General features: G+C 47.1%; 1 protein-coding gene across 4 annotated transcripts in view; it reads right to left on the reverse strand.

Moving 5' to 3' along the window:
• The window catches only part of PTPN14 (protein tyrosine phosphatase non-receptor type 14), a 167,762-nt gene that overhangs the window by 98,843 nt on the left and 55,514 nt on the right, over nucleotides 1-13,405 (reverse strand). For 2 of the 4 annotated variants that reach the window (XM_059145765.1, XM_059145769.1), the window contains exon 2: nucleotides 1,565-1,892. In XM_059145765.1, coding sequence (XP_059001748.1) covers nucleotides 1,565-1,738 — 174 coding nt within the window. In that variant the 5' untranslated portion in view covers nucleotides 1,739-1,892. Of the gene's footprint in view, nucleotides 1-1,564; nucleotides 1,893-2,772; nucleotides 3,026-11,918; nucleotides 12,313-13,405 lie in introns of those variants that run through there. The other 2 variants (XM_059145766.1, XM_059145767.1) reach the window with 2 other exon arrangements.

Here is a 13,405-nt window from a genome sequence, read left to right on the forward strand (position 1 = left end):
GAAAACGGAGGCCCAGAGGAGGGCAGTAACTTTTGCAAGCGCACCTAACTCCTAAGTCACAGAGCTGTAATTTGAACCCAAGTTCAAGATGGGAAAGACTGAGCTTACAGCTGCTCAAGTGCATGCTGTAGTGTCTCTCTCAGTGCACGTGACAAATGGTTACCCTAATGTGAGTTACTGAGAATACTCAAAAGTGGAATGATCTATAACTAAACTTTTCACAAGAAATTTAGACCAGTCTTCTCACCAACCGGTCTCCAGACTTGAGATTTCTCCTTTACGCCATGCATATATTTAAATATGTACACCCAAATGTGCTACCGAAAAGCAAAAAGGAACCAGCGATCAACCAGCAAGGTCACAACACTTCCCGTGTTTTTCCGCCGGGTCGGCTACCAAGCTGCACGTATCTGTGGGATGGGGGAGTCTCTGTCACAGGAAAATACACTTCAAAGGAAGCCCTGATCACAGAAACCAAAGCAGACACACCAAGACTGGCAGGAGACAGAAGTGCTCAAGTGACACAGTCCCCTGGAGGACGGCAGTCGGTCTGCGGAGGACACCAAGGGGAGAGAAGACCTTCCCGAACCCCAATTCCTGTATGGATGTGGCGAGAAGGTGGACCCCAAGAGGTGTGCGGACCGACGTCAAACCCCATCACTTCCAGCAGACCCTCCCCCCGCGTACCATCACCCTGATGTGGCGGGCGATGAGGGCACAGGGCCTAGGACAACCACAGAGCTTCTCCTGGTCCTCAGATCTCAAGGGCTTGCAGTCCCTTCTGCGCTGGTAACCACCGTATCACGTCACCTTACCTGCCCCCACCGGCCCCCGGCTCTCAGGGACACCCGCCGGGGAGGGGAGGGGAGGTTCTCACCGAAGCCTCTTCTCCTGAATGTCCCTAAGGCTAGGACAAGCGGGGTGTGCTGGCATAAAGGACCTACACTCCGAGGAGTCTTGATCTGAAGAGCGATAACGTGACCGCCTCACGGTCAACCCCGGTTTTGCACAAGGCCCGAAGGAGTCTCACCAACGGCGCCAAGAAAAGGAGGGTCAGGAGCATCTTGAAAAAAATGCCCACCTACAAGCTCCCACATAAAGCCTCCCTGGTCAGGCTCCTTTTAAATGCTTTTCCAGTTTTGCCCCATCTTTGAAGAGGAAAATAGAGAAACAAACAAAAACTACAAGCAGCCGCATCTGTCCCCTCCGTGGGCGTTTCTCCCAGACGTGCAGCTGGAAAGCCAGAACGCCAGCTACCCACTCGAGGGTTTGAAGGAGAGACAATAACTTGAGACGCTCCCCCCAAAAACCTCCTCACAGTGGGAACAAAAGGGAAGCCGCCACCCCCTGCAAGCTCTGGGCGGGGTCCTCGCTTGTCACAGCAGGCCATGGGGCAGGCCTCCTGATGCACAGAAGCTGTGAGACCGAGCCCAAGCCACAGACAGCAGGATCCTTCTGCACCCAGGGCTGGGGCTGAAAAGCAGGGCAGGTGCCAAGGGCAGGGGGCCGATCCCCTCAGTGAGCTCTGGTTCAGACCCCCCCCCTCCCACACACACGCTCTTACCTCCCGCAACTCCAGCCTCTGGGCCACCGCCTCCAGGCACTCCTGCCCGGTGCTCTCCACCGACAGCGTGCACTCGATCACATTGCTGTCCAGAAGGCGGATCCGTGTGACAAAGCAGTTCTTGCTCAGGACGTTGTAGCGCCGTGTCCGGCGGAGCTTCAGGCCGAAAGGCATGGCGATGTGGCCCCCCGACACCGCCTTCCTCTCCTGGCGCCCACGTCCCTGGGACGGCCTTAGCAGCTTCGTGACTGGTCGATGACACTATGGTACGTGCTCCTCCAGACGCCGAGAAAGGTATCCATGCCCAGCACGGCCCTCCGGAGGACGGCTGCAAACAAAGCAGCAGCAAGGTCATTGGCTGCGAGGGAAGCTAGAGGACAGCCCTGGACAGCGCAACAGGAGAATCAAGAACCAGCAAGCTTTGCAGCGCCCAAGTGTCCTGGCAGAGCCCGTGCTCTTTACCTTATCTTATTTTTGGGTGGGGATCTAACACAATACACTCAAAGGCTGCGGACACCGAGGGTCAGAGAGATGAAAAGAACTCACCCAAGGATGCAGAGGGTGAATGGCAAAGCCAGAATTCGCACCAATGTCTGTGCAGCTTAAACTCACATGCCTTTTTCACGGCACCATCCCGGCCACTCAGAAAGCAGTAGGAGTGGAATCTGAGCGCTGTTTAACTTCTAAATAGATTATCCCATTCTGATCTCACTAACAACCCGGTGGTGTAGATTTTATGATGCCCCTTTCACAGAAGAAAGAAGTGAGGTTCAAGGATTTCGGTGACTCGCTGATCCTGAACTTGGGGTCTTATCTTGTTCCTCCTCCCTCTTTGGAACACTGCCGCCTTTTCATTAACAGGTGTCCTTATTTTTATTTTAAAACTTATTCTGTTATTGTCTTTACCTTCTAATTTACTTTATAAACTTAGAATGGAGGATAGGAAACATTTTTAAAAGTTTCAAATACATGAATCCTTTTGTGTATTTAGGATCACGATTCTTGATTTTCTTCACCAGACAGTTCCGTGGGTGGAACCCCTGGACCTTCATTTTGTTCTCTAACAAAACGCTTGATGCAGAAGCCTGGTCACCAAGTTTACTAATAATGAGATGTACTGACAGCCTGATGTCCCACCAAAGTTGACTGACAACACAATTGCCATGGAGAACACGAGAATGAAACAATAATAACAAAAATGGATTTACCGGTCCACCCCGAGCCAGCTACGCTCCACTATCTTCCAAAGAAGTCAGGAATGTCCAGAGCGTCTTTCTGTTCCACTCTCCCTTCTCCGTTGAGCGCGAAAGACGGTCTCTTGCTCATGTGATTGCTCTGTTAAGTTGTTCCCTAACTCAAGCAGATTCAGCTCAGCCTGTCTTCACCCTCTTTGTCCACAGAATTACCTCTGAGCCTCTGGACACTTAGATAGGCAAATAAGAGTAACTACCTAGAGAAATTCCTGAATTAATAAATAAAGTGGCTTTAATATTTAGAAACCACTCCCTGCCAATACCCGAGGCCTTACCAAGGTTGTCAGGGCACAACCCTACAACACTGCAAAACACACTCCCCAGACTCCCTCGGCCAGTCTTTGATGCCTGCCCTCCGGCACATTCCTTAGCATGACAGGTATGTTTTATGATGGCTTAAAATACACATGCTAGAGACTGGGGCTTGGTAAAATCTATTAACGTTTCTAAATCACTTTGGGTTGGCAGACTGTCATGTTTACCTCTAAGGCAGCCAACCTGAATATCTGAGAGTTGCAGGAAAGACAATGTAGGGACCCACCCAAAAAAGCAAAAAAGAGAGAGCCCGAATTCAAATACAGAGCCCTTGAGAGTTGATGACTCACACATTCATTGCCTCAATGTTGAAGCAAAGACCCCGAGATTTAACTCGTATATTAACCAGGGAGCCTCAAAGAAAAATATTTGCTCTGTGGGCACAGGCCACATTTCTAGTCCTGGGCCAGGTGCTTTATATTTGGGTGTGTCTCACCTTAAACACCTATGAAAGAATGTGGCTGGCTGGGTACACATTGATCCCAGCCACTATTAAAAACAATCCCTGCTGTATATTCTACAGGACGCCATCCATAATGCACAGTTAGTGAAATAAAAAGTAAACGTGCACAAAATAAAGATGATTCCAATTTTTATAATAAGTGAGAACATGCAAAGTAATGGGAAAGAATGTAAGTTCACTAAAAGGATGAACAAGGACTAGCTAGCAGAGGTGATATTAAACAGAACCCTCTATACTGTATACATTTCTAAACAGTTGTAACATTTTGCAATTGCCTTATATTATTTTTGCGAATAAAGATCAGCATATTTTAAATGTTAGCTACTAAAAATGGTAGGTCAGAAGCAACACCTGACAACCTGGCAATATATCTCCTAGAAAGTACCTGTTGTAAAGATTTTTAAAACGATCTTCATCTTCAATTTGTAAGAAACTTGCCAGGTAAGGTATCAAGAAAAAAGCTATAAGAAAACTTGTTTGAAAAGTCAGTATCGTGAAACAAAAATACTGAATAGAGGTGGGGGGGACCCTTGGGTAAAAGGGATTTAGGATTTCTAAAAACAAAACACAATGTGTGAACTTTAATCAAATCCAGGTTTAAAAAAATAGCTATAAAAAACATGATGCAATTAGGGAAATCTGAAATAGGAATAGAAATTAGATGACATTAATATATTACTGATCATTTTCTTCCATTTTTGATAGCAGAATTGTGCTCACCTAACAGAATGATTCAGGAGATGCCAAAGGATACATCTGGGGTAAAAATGTCATAGTATTTGCAATTGACTCACCAACGGCTTAAAAAAAAAAAACCCCAATACATATATATACAAATTCAGAGTTGAACAAATATGACAAAACATTAAGAGTTGCTGAATCGAAATGGTGGGTGTACAGGTAGGTATACACTGCACTGTTCTTTCGGCTTTTCTGCATACCTAAAAATGTTCATAGTCAAAAGATTTAAAAAAAAAGGCAACCCTAGATGCCAGTACTAAGCATAGTCCTTACCGCTCCATTGAAATGCAGCTGCCTCTTTCAATAGATTTCTCTGATCCCTCCCATCAAAGTATTTTTTCTTTGTCTGAACTCCCACATCATTTCTGCGTATTTTAACATACCAATCAAACCTGTGTTAACAGTGTGGAGATTCCCTAAGAAATTAAAAATAGAGCTACCCTATGACCCTGCAATTGCACTACTGGGTATTTACCCCAAAGATAAAGATTTAGAGAAAAGAAGGGCCATCTGTACCCCAATGTTCATTTCAGCAATGGCCATAGTCGCCAAACTGTGGGAAGAACCAAGATGCTCTTCAGCAGACGAATGGATAAGGAAGATGTGGTCCATATATACAATGGAATATTATGCCTCCATCAGAAAGGATGAATACCCAACTTTTGTATCAACATGGATGGGACTGGAAGAGATTATGCTGAGTGAAATAAGTCAAGCAGAGAGAGTCAATTATCATATGGTTTCACTTACTTGTGGAGCACAAGGAACAACATGGAGGACATTGGGAGATGGAGAGAAGTGAGCTGGGGGAAATCGGAGGGGGAGACAAACCATGAGAGACTGTGGACTCTGAGAAACAAACTGAGGGTTTTGGAGGGGAGGGGGGTGGGGGGGATGGGTGAGACTGGTGGTGGGCATTAAGAAGGGCACGTATTGCATGAAGCACTTGGTGTGGTGCATAACAATGAATTTTGGAACACCGAAAAAAAAATTAAATTAAATTAAAAAAAAAAAAGAAGTGTTAGCATGTTTGACTCTAAACTCCTACAGAGCCAGAGACATGTTTTCTCCATGTTTCACACCCACATCTTTCACCTAAATAAAAAGTTCGTGGCATTTACACCCAGGACTTATCTCGTCGTAGAGCTGTAACCCTGGGAAGGGCTTCCAGGAGCTCAGTTAAGACACCCCTCACCTCTAAGATGGGCTCCACCCAAATGATTTCAAGTAAACAATCTATGGGACCCTCCTCTGTAAGGATAGGGTTCAAGAAGATGACCCCTTCGCCCCTTTCAGTTTTACTATCTTAACAGTCTATGAATTATCCACCATGTTTAGCCCTCAAGGAATCCAAGTACATGTATCACGACCCCATCTTGCAACCATTTATATAGGCACAGAGTTCTTCATCACATGTAACCCAGAACCTTCTGTATTTTAAGCCTAATTCCTCTGCCTTGTCCTTGAGAGCCAGAGGGAGCAAGGATTAAGATACACCACCAGACTGTAGATGGGATGTGAAATCTGTAACAAGCAAGTCCTCCTGGTTAAACAGTCTCGCTCTTGGCACTTGAATGACTTTGCCCATGTGGTTCTCTGGGGCATCCTCATATTTACTGTCGCACACAAACAACATTATAAAACCTGGAACTAAGGTGCCATATTCTCCTAAAAAGGTCACATGTTTATGATGCTTTCGATTTTTCTGATGGAACTGGGTTTTCAAAAGAGATCCAATTAGGGGTCATCATTCTACTTTACTGTAAGATTTGTTTCTTCTTCTTCTTTTCTTCTTTTTTTTTTAATGGAAAGCTTCCTTACAAATAAAGTCACTTGAAAGATAGAGTTTTCTCTACCTACTCTTCAAGAACATACCCAGGAAATAATACCAACCTGCAAAGGTTGCTGAGACCCATTCATGGAGTTTAATGGAAGGAACTTTTCTTTGCTGCTGCTGTTAATACAGATAGTTAAACTAACAGTGCTGACTTGTGATTTTTTTTTTTTCCCCTAAGACCAAAGGAACATATTCTAACTTCAAAACATTATCTGCTGGTCCTCTTTTTCTAAGATGTACCTTAGTGAGAAAGGTAACATTGGATAAGAGTTAGACCCAATTCAATCAGAGTCACTGGGAGTGAGAAGCAAATGTGCGGCGCCTGAGCGGCCCAGTCACTAAGCGGCTGCCTTCAGCTCAGGTCATGATCACAGGGTCCTGGGATCGAGTCCTGCACTGGGCTGCCAGCGCCGTGGGAAGCCTGTTTCTCCCTCTCCCTTTCCATTTAATGTAGTTGGAAAGGTTCTCAAACCCTTCATTTTTTATGTTCCCTCACTTGGCTACATCTCTGTCAAATAATAAATAAAATCTTAAAAAAAAAATTTAAAAAAGAAGCAAATGTGAAAAAACAAAAAAATCACAGGGAAAGTGCCACCAACTGTCTGACCTCTCTGGCTCCCGGGGTTTCTGTGTCCGTGAAGCAGCTGGCGAGTGCACGCTGAAGGCTGCCGGGAGGAAGGGTACCTGCGTGACAGAAGGCGAGAAGGACCGCGGAGCAGGGAGGCTCTCTCCGAGGACCAAAGTTTGCACAGGAAACAAACGGAACAGGTGCAAACCTTCCTGAAAGAACCTGCCTGGGCGAATGCCAAGTGCCTTCACCTCTCCCAGCCTCAGTTTACTCATCTGTGAAGTCATTCCCCACCCCCCACCGGTTTGTGAGAAGTCAATGAGAAAACGCTTCTGTGGGTGCACACGCCTCTCCTTCCCGGTCCCCTCACGTGCAGGGAGCCAGGCTGGCTCACAGGCTAGCAGAGCAGCTGTGAAAAGAAGGGCTCGAGTACCTTACTACCTACATTAAATTAAGGTAAAAAGAAAAAAAAAAAAAAAGGCAAAGCAAACAACACGGGAGTTGAACACAAAAGTAGGACAAGTCCACGGGGAACCTGACCAAGTGAAATACCTGAACCCTATGTTCTCACATCACTCCACATTGCAACCCCCCGAACGCGGACACCTGGAGCAGAACGGCGCCAGTCGGTAGAAGAAACACTCTGGTACGGAACCCATCCCAAGCAGGTAAGGAGGCTGCAGCCTTCTTCCTATCTTCATCAAGAACATGTGTCTAGTGTCCTGTGTTAAGCTAACCATCCAGTTTTTTGTTTTTGTTCTTGTTTTTTTTTCTGGCGGAAACTGATTCCAAATTGCTGTCGGTCTTACACCCCATATGGCCGCGTCTCTATGGCTGATGGTGAATCACAGTGTCCCTTACCAGACAGAGGTGTCTGGATGGGACTCAGCTCCCCAAAGAGAATTCTGAAGGGAAGGATCTGCATCAGACTCAGATTTGTAGTCTCCTTTGGACATGGCAGAAAGCTAAATAAGTATTTGTCATGAGGATGAAAGAAAGAATGAATCCTGAAAGAGTTGAGTTTTTGAGGCCAAGCTAGGGCAAAGGCCTCTGGGTGACCTCAAGGGACACCTGAGGAATTTGGAGCCTGAGATAGGTCTGACTGTTGGGGCCTGAGGAGAGGCTAATTCGTGGAGAAGCGGGATGAGAAGGTACTCAGCTCACTGGTGTTCTTTGGGGGGAGGGGGGGATTTGAACACAGATTTCCAAAAGAACATTCCCACCACCACCCAAGTTCGCCTTTTCCAGCCCTTGATGTGTCTCAAGTTGGGGGTAGTCTCAGAGACCGGAGAGATGCCCCATCCCATGGGAGTTTATTGCAAAAACTATAATGGAATGACTGATGTGACAGAGGATTCAATGTGTCCATGACTGCCGAGAGCAGTTTGTAGGGATATCTGCTCGGTAAACATTCCACTTTAAAGGCCTTCTATAGAATAGGCTACAGTAGGAGAAAACACACAGGAAAATTTCAAAGTCACTTCCAAAACCCATTCCTGACCAATCAGCTTCCTAAAAGATCGAATACGTGTTTCCATCTTTTCACTATCAGCTGTGGATTGATCTCCTCCTTTCTTTTTTCCCCCTAAACGTATCAACAAAATACCTGCCAACTTGAAAACAGAAAGTAAAGCCAGCTTTTCATAATACGGAAGAAGTCTGTTGGCTGATCTAACAAATTTTAGATATGATGGGTACGAAGTGGAGAGACCTTTTAGAACATCAACCAATACAGCTTAATGCCCTTTCCTGAACTACCGGCACAATCTTCGGGGGAAAGGCAGAAATTAAAATCCAAATCTTAAACAAAGTCACCCTTTTATTTCCCATCCTATCTAATGTATACTTGCCCTGCTTTTTTCCTAGGGGTGAGTCCTGAAATCGCGAACAGAAGCTAACTGCTGTTCAGCTGTGTGCTGTATTTACTAACAGTCTCTGGAATTCTTCCAGCATCCCACATTATTACAACTCCCAAGCACACCTCACAGAACTATGTAACCCTGGTCTGGGTGTGAGAAGGGAAAAAATGACGCCATGAGTCCATCCTGTGTATAAACCTGCATGAGGCACGGCTCAGTTTTGAAAAGTACTGTGTCATTTTTGTAAGGAGAGTTTTCAAAAAGGGTAGGAGTGCACGGGGCAAAAACGGACTATGGGAGATGCCTTCTCTGACCCCCCTTGAAGAAGGGCAGAGAGGAACGTAGTTCTGTTCAGTGAAAAATCACAGTCGGTTTCTTCTATAAATTTTAGTGCAACAGAACACCCAAAGTACAGCCATATTTCGAATTCTTTGAAGCCATTTTACTTAACCGTGGTGCAAGGTTTAAAGCACAAGCCCCTATGAGTTGGAAATAGCTAGAACAACAAAAGCAGACTGGTCCCATTTTTAAATTCCTTCCTCCCCCTCCATCTAACTCACCGGCAGACATCCAGGGGCGGACGGAGAAAAATTTGTCCAAATCTGGAGCTGTATCTGAGGTTAGAACAAAGATTCCTGCTCTAGGGCCCACGTTCAGTGGTACCTGACCTCCACGAAAGGGGGCTCAACTACATGTATCAGGCCCCTGGTAGTGGCTCCGGGAAACGGAGCCAGAACATTCTTGAAGCCATCACACATCAGAGAGTCCTTCATTCCAACAACAGACACTTTGCATAAGAAACAAACAAACCAACAAACCTGCCCTCATAGTTCATTTACTCTAACTTTAGATACCCTGACATACCTTGCTTCTTAGCCCTTAGCAGATTTGAGAGAGATAAAGAAAAGTATGTTGGCAGAGAACAAAATGGCAATGAGAGAGGTAAACTATAAAAATAAGCATTCCACAGCATGGGAGACCGTGCTGAATGCACTCCGTGGTAAACAGGCTCGACTAACATCCAGCATACTTTGGTTAAGAAGGCAGTAAGCAAACACACCTGTAAACCCCATGCGTGGGGGGTTAAAAATAACAACAACAACAACAAAAATATGGTTCTTGAGTGGTAAAGCTTCTGGAATCACTTTCCCCCTAAGCAGTGGTTCTCTATTGATTATTCCTGCTCTAACACACGAAGCAAAGCAGTTCTATTTTCAACTATACGTGGAAGGGGGTGGGGAGGGAGCAAAGCCTGCGGAGACAAGGAGTTTGAAAAAGCCCCCAAGTCACCATTGAAAAAAACAATCATCTCCCCATTCCCTGCTTTGAGGATCACTGCCCTTAAGTCTCTAGAGAGACAGGATCTTCCCACAGGAAGGATCTCAAAACATAAAAGTTTTCATTTTTGACTTTACTGAAACTTTTAAGGCATTCAAAGCATATCTTGAATATTCAGAAGAGAAAATAATATGTTGCCTGGAATTGACTTAAAAATAACAGGGCATGGGGTCGGGGGGCATCTGGGTGGCTCAGTCAATGAGCATCTGCCTCTTGATTTTGGCTCAGGTCACAATCTCAGGGTGGTGAGATCAAGCGCCGTGTCAGGCTCTGCACTGAACATGCCGTCTGCTTAAGATTCTCTGCCCCTCCACTGCCACCCACCCCACCCTGCCCCCTGCTCCTGTGCCCATGGTCTCCTTCTCTCTCAAAACAAACAAACAGGGGTGGGGATTGTGTGAGGGGACAGATAAAGCGGTTTCGGCCATGAGAGCTGGCAGGTGCTGTGGGTAGTAGACAAGAAGATCAGGGCTCATAATATTCCCTACAGTTTTGCATGTGCTTGAAATATGCCGTATTAAAAAGTTACGTTTTGGGACACCTTGGTGGCCCAGTTGGTTAAGCGTCTGCCTTAGGCTGAGGCCATGATCCCAGGGTCCTGGGATCGAGCCCCATATCGGGCTCTCTGCTCAGCAGGGAGCCTGCTTCTCCCTCTGCCTGCTACTCTCCCTGCTTGTGCTCATACTCTTTCTCTCTCTGATAAATAAATAAATCAAATCTTAAAAAAAAAATTTTATTTTAATGAAGAAATATTTCTTAAATGGTACTTAATAAAGCAATCTGGTAAAACAGAAAACAGTGTCCACCTTGTGGGGTTATGTTACAGAAAAAAGGGTCACACTTCTCCCTCCATGCAAACCCCTCTTGCCCTTCTGCCAAAAAAGCTTGCATGTAACTACATCAAATTGACAGCAATCGTTCTGCATTCTATTTTTAAAAGATGGCGAGAAAAATTCTTTCTATAGGGGAGCCTGACAAGTTGGATAAAATGCAAAGAACAACCATGCAGAGGAGAAGGGTTTCTTTCCGCGCAACTCGCTTATTTCTCGGAACACCTGACTTCGGCTCCCTTGTCTGATGAGCTTTCCCTGTCTATTCACGCCAGGAATGCTTTGTCCTAAGAGACTCCACCCTTCTTTGAGAGCCCGAAGGATCGGCCACTCTCCCAATCCAGCTGAGTTCGCCGCCAGGGTCTGTCCCCACGGTGATGTGCCCGGGAATGTCACAGCTCATCACAGATAGGAAGCAGAATGGGAGAGTCCTGCGAGGGTCGGAACACTAAGGCGGCAATAATGACCACCTCCATTTTTACTTTTTTTTCTTTTGAAGATTTTATTTATTTATTTGAGAGAGAGAGAGAGAGAAGAGAGCACGAGAGGGGAGAAAGTCAGAGCGAGAAGCAGACTCCCCATGGAGCTGGGAGCCCGTTGTGGGACTCGATCCTGGGACTCCAGGATCATGACCTGACCCGCAGGCAGTCACCCAACCAACTGAGCCACCCAGGAGCCTGAGCACCTCCATTTTTAGAGCAGATACAATGACGGAAGCATTCTGCTACGCATAACCTGCAATGGCCCTAGAAAATGGCTATTCCTAACACCCCCATTTTAAGACTAGGGCACCAAGGCAGGAGAGGTTCAGACTATGCCCAAAATCACACAGTTACTGATGACACTATCTGACCCTGTGCTCTAACTCAGCCCTAAAACCATGCTAAAAATACCCAGAAAGGGGGTAGAAAACGACCTGGTGATATAAAAACAACAACGACATAGCCAACAACCACATTCTGTAAAGAGGGCTTGCTTCGCCATGGCGTCTGCGGTCTGTCTCTGCTCACCCAGAGGAGACTCCATTGGGATATGGCAGAAATGCAACCTGAGCCCCAGGATGTTCTATGCAGAGGGCATGGCAGCAGAATCAGGGTCCTGCCCCGTCACAGCCTCCCATACCTCCGCCCCCCAACCCAGTGCCTCTTACCTAGACAACCTTCCTTCTACGGTTCCAGCCGGTGCCGCAGAGAGGGGTGATCCCGGCCTGTCACACACAACCTCTTCCAAAACCAATATGAGAAACACAATCGCAGGAGCAACCGAAGAGGCTTCCCAGCCTGTTCACATGACTCACTCGTCAAAACAAAAGAAACTCGCTGAAGGTAAACATACCTCCGACGCGCTTCACCCTCCTCCAGGATGTGCACCCTGGAGGGACAAAGCTGATCGAGAGAGGGGCTCTTCGTGAGAGGCTGTCACCAGGGACCTCCCTCGTTAGCAAAGTTTTCCACACCTCCCTCTCCCGTTTCCTTCCTGCCCATGCTGAGCTCCCTCAACTTCGCTCACATGTCCAGGGCTTTCGGATGGGAGGACTCCCTGTGTCACTTCCTATCCAAACAGACGCAGCAGCCACGCCTCTCTGCCAACTCTCTCTCCGAGTGCACGCAGCGTCCAGCTTCCCTGGCTTCTCTGCCCCCCCCCCCCAGTGAACCCCACCCAGAGGTGGCGAGGTGACTTCCCTGCATGAGGCACTTACAGGCTGCAGAACCACAGCTCCACGGCCACCTCGGTCTCTGCATTCGTACCCCGGGGGGTCACGATGCCCCCCTCTCCTGCACCGAGCTGCTGGGTCAGTACCGTTAGTAATAGATCAAGTGCAGATCAAGACGGTGAGCTATATTCCTCAGTCCGCAGTCGCTGTCCTTGCTGTTCCTGTCACCAAGTACTGCAGGAAGCCCACGGAAACCCAGACTGCCAAGGGTCCCAAGAATAAGAATTACCCTCCAACAAGCCCACGGCTATCGAATTTTTTAGAGATAAGGCGAGTTCTCGCAAAGAGACAAAACACGGATGCAAAACAAGCAACTACAGGTCTCCCGGACGGGGAACCGTGACTGGGAACCGTAACAGGATGCTCGGTGGACTTCAGACACCAGTGACCGCTGCCATGAGTCAGAAATAGAGGCCAGCGGGGCCCAAAGCGTTACAATGCAATCACTTCTCCAGCACCAAGACATTGAATCAGAGCGGAGAAAGAATGGAAACAGGTAGGAACTGGTGCCAGCTGGTACAGAGTTGCATAATTCCAGCTGACGTAACCAAATGCTCATTACTAATGGGAGAAAACAAAGCTTCTGAACCCAGGCAATCAGGCTACAGGTTGGCATCGACAGACTAGGTAGACCACCCGCGCACCTGCACGCACGCGCACGGGAAGGCCGTCGCAATCGACCTTTCTTCTCTCTGTCCCCTGCCTACGAGACACACACACACCACCGAAGTGGGTACCTGGAAAAACGCATGGCATACGAAGCAGCTCTCAGGGCCACTACAAAGAAGAGGCACCTGCTTCCCGCACAGCGACTTGGCGGTGGTAGAAACAATTTGTTAGCAGACTAACATTCCTGTTACTGTTGATGACCTCACGACGGCAAGTGCTCAGCTGTCTGTGTCCTCGTTAAGCAAGCCGGGGCC

Source organism: Mustela lutreola, chromosome 14 (assembly GCF_030435805.1).
Source record: "Mustela lutreola isolate mMusLut2 chromosome 14, mMusLut2.pri, whole genome shotgun sequence".
NCBI classification, from domain to species: domain Eukaryota; kingdom Metazoa; phylum Chordata; class Mammalia; order Carnivora; family Mustelidae; genus Mustela; species Mustela lutreola.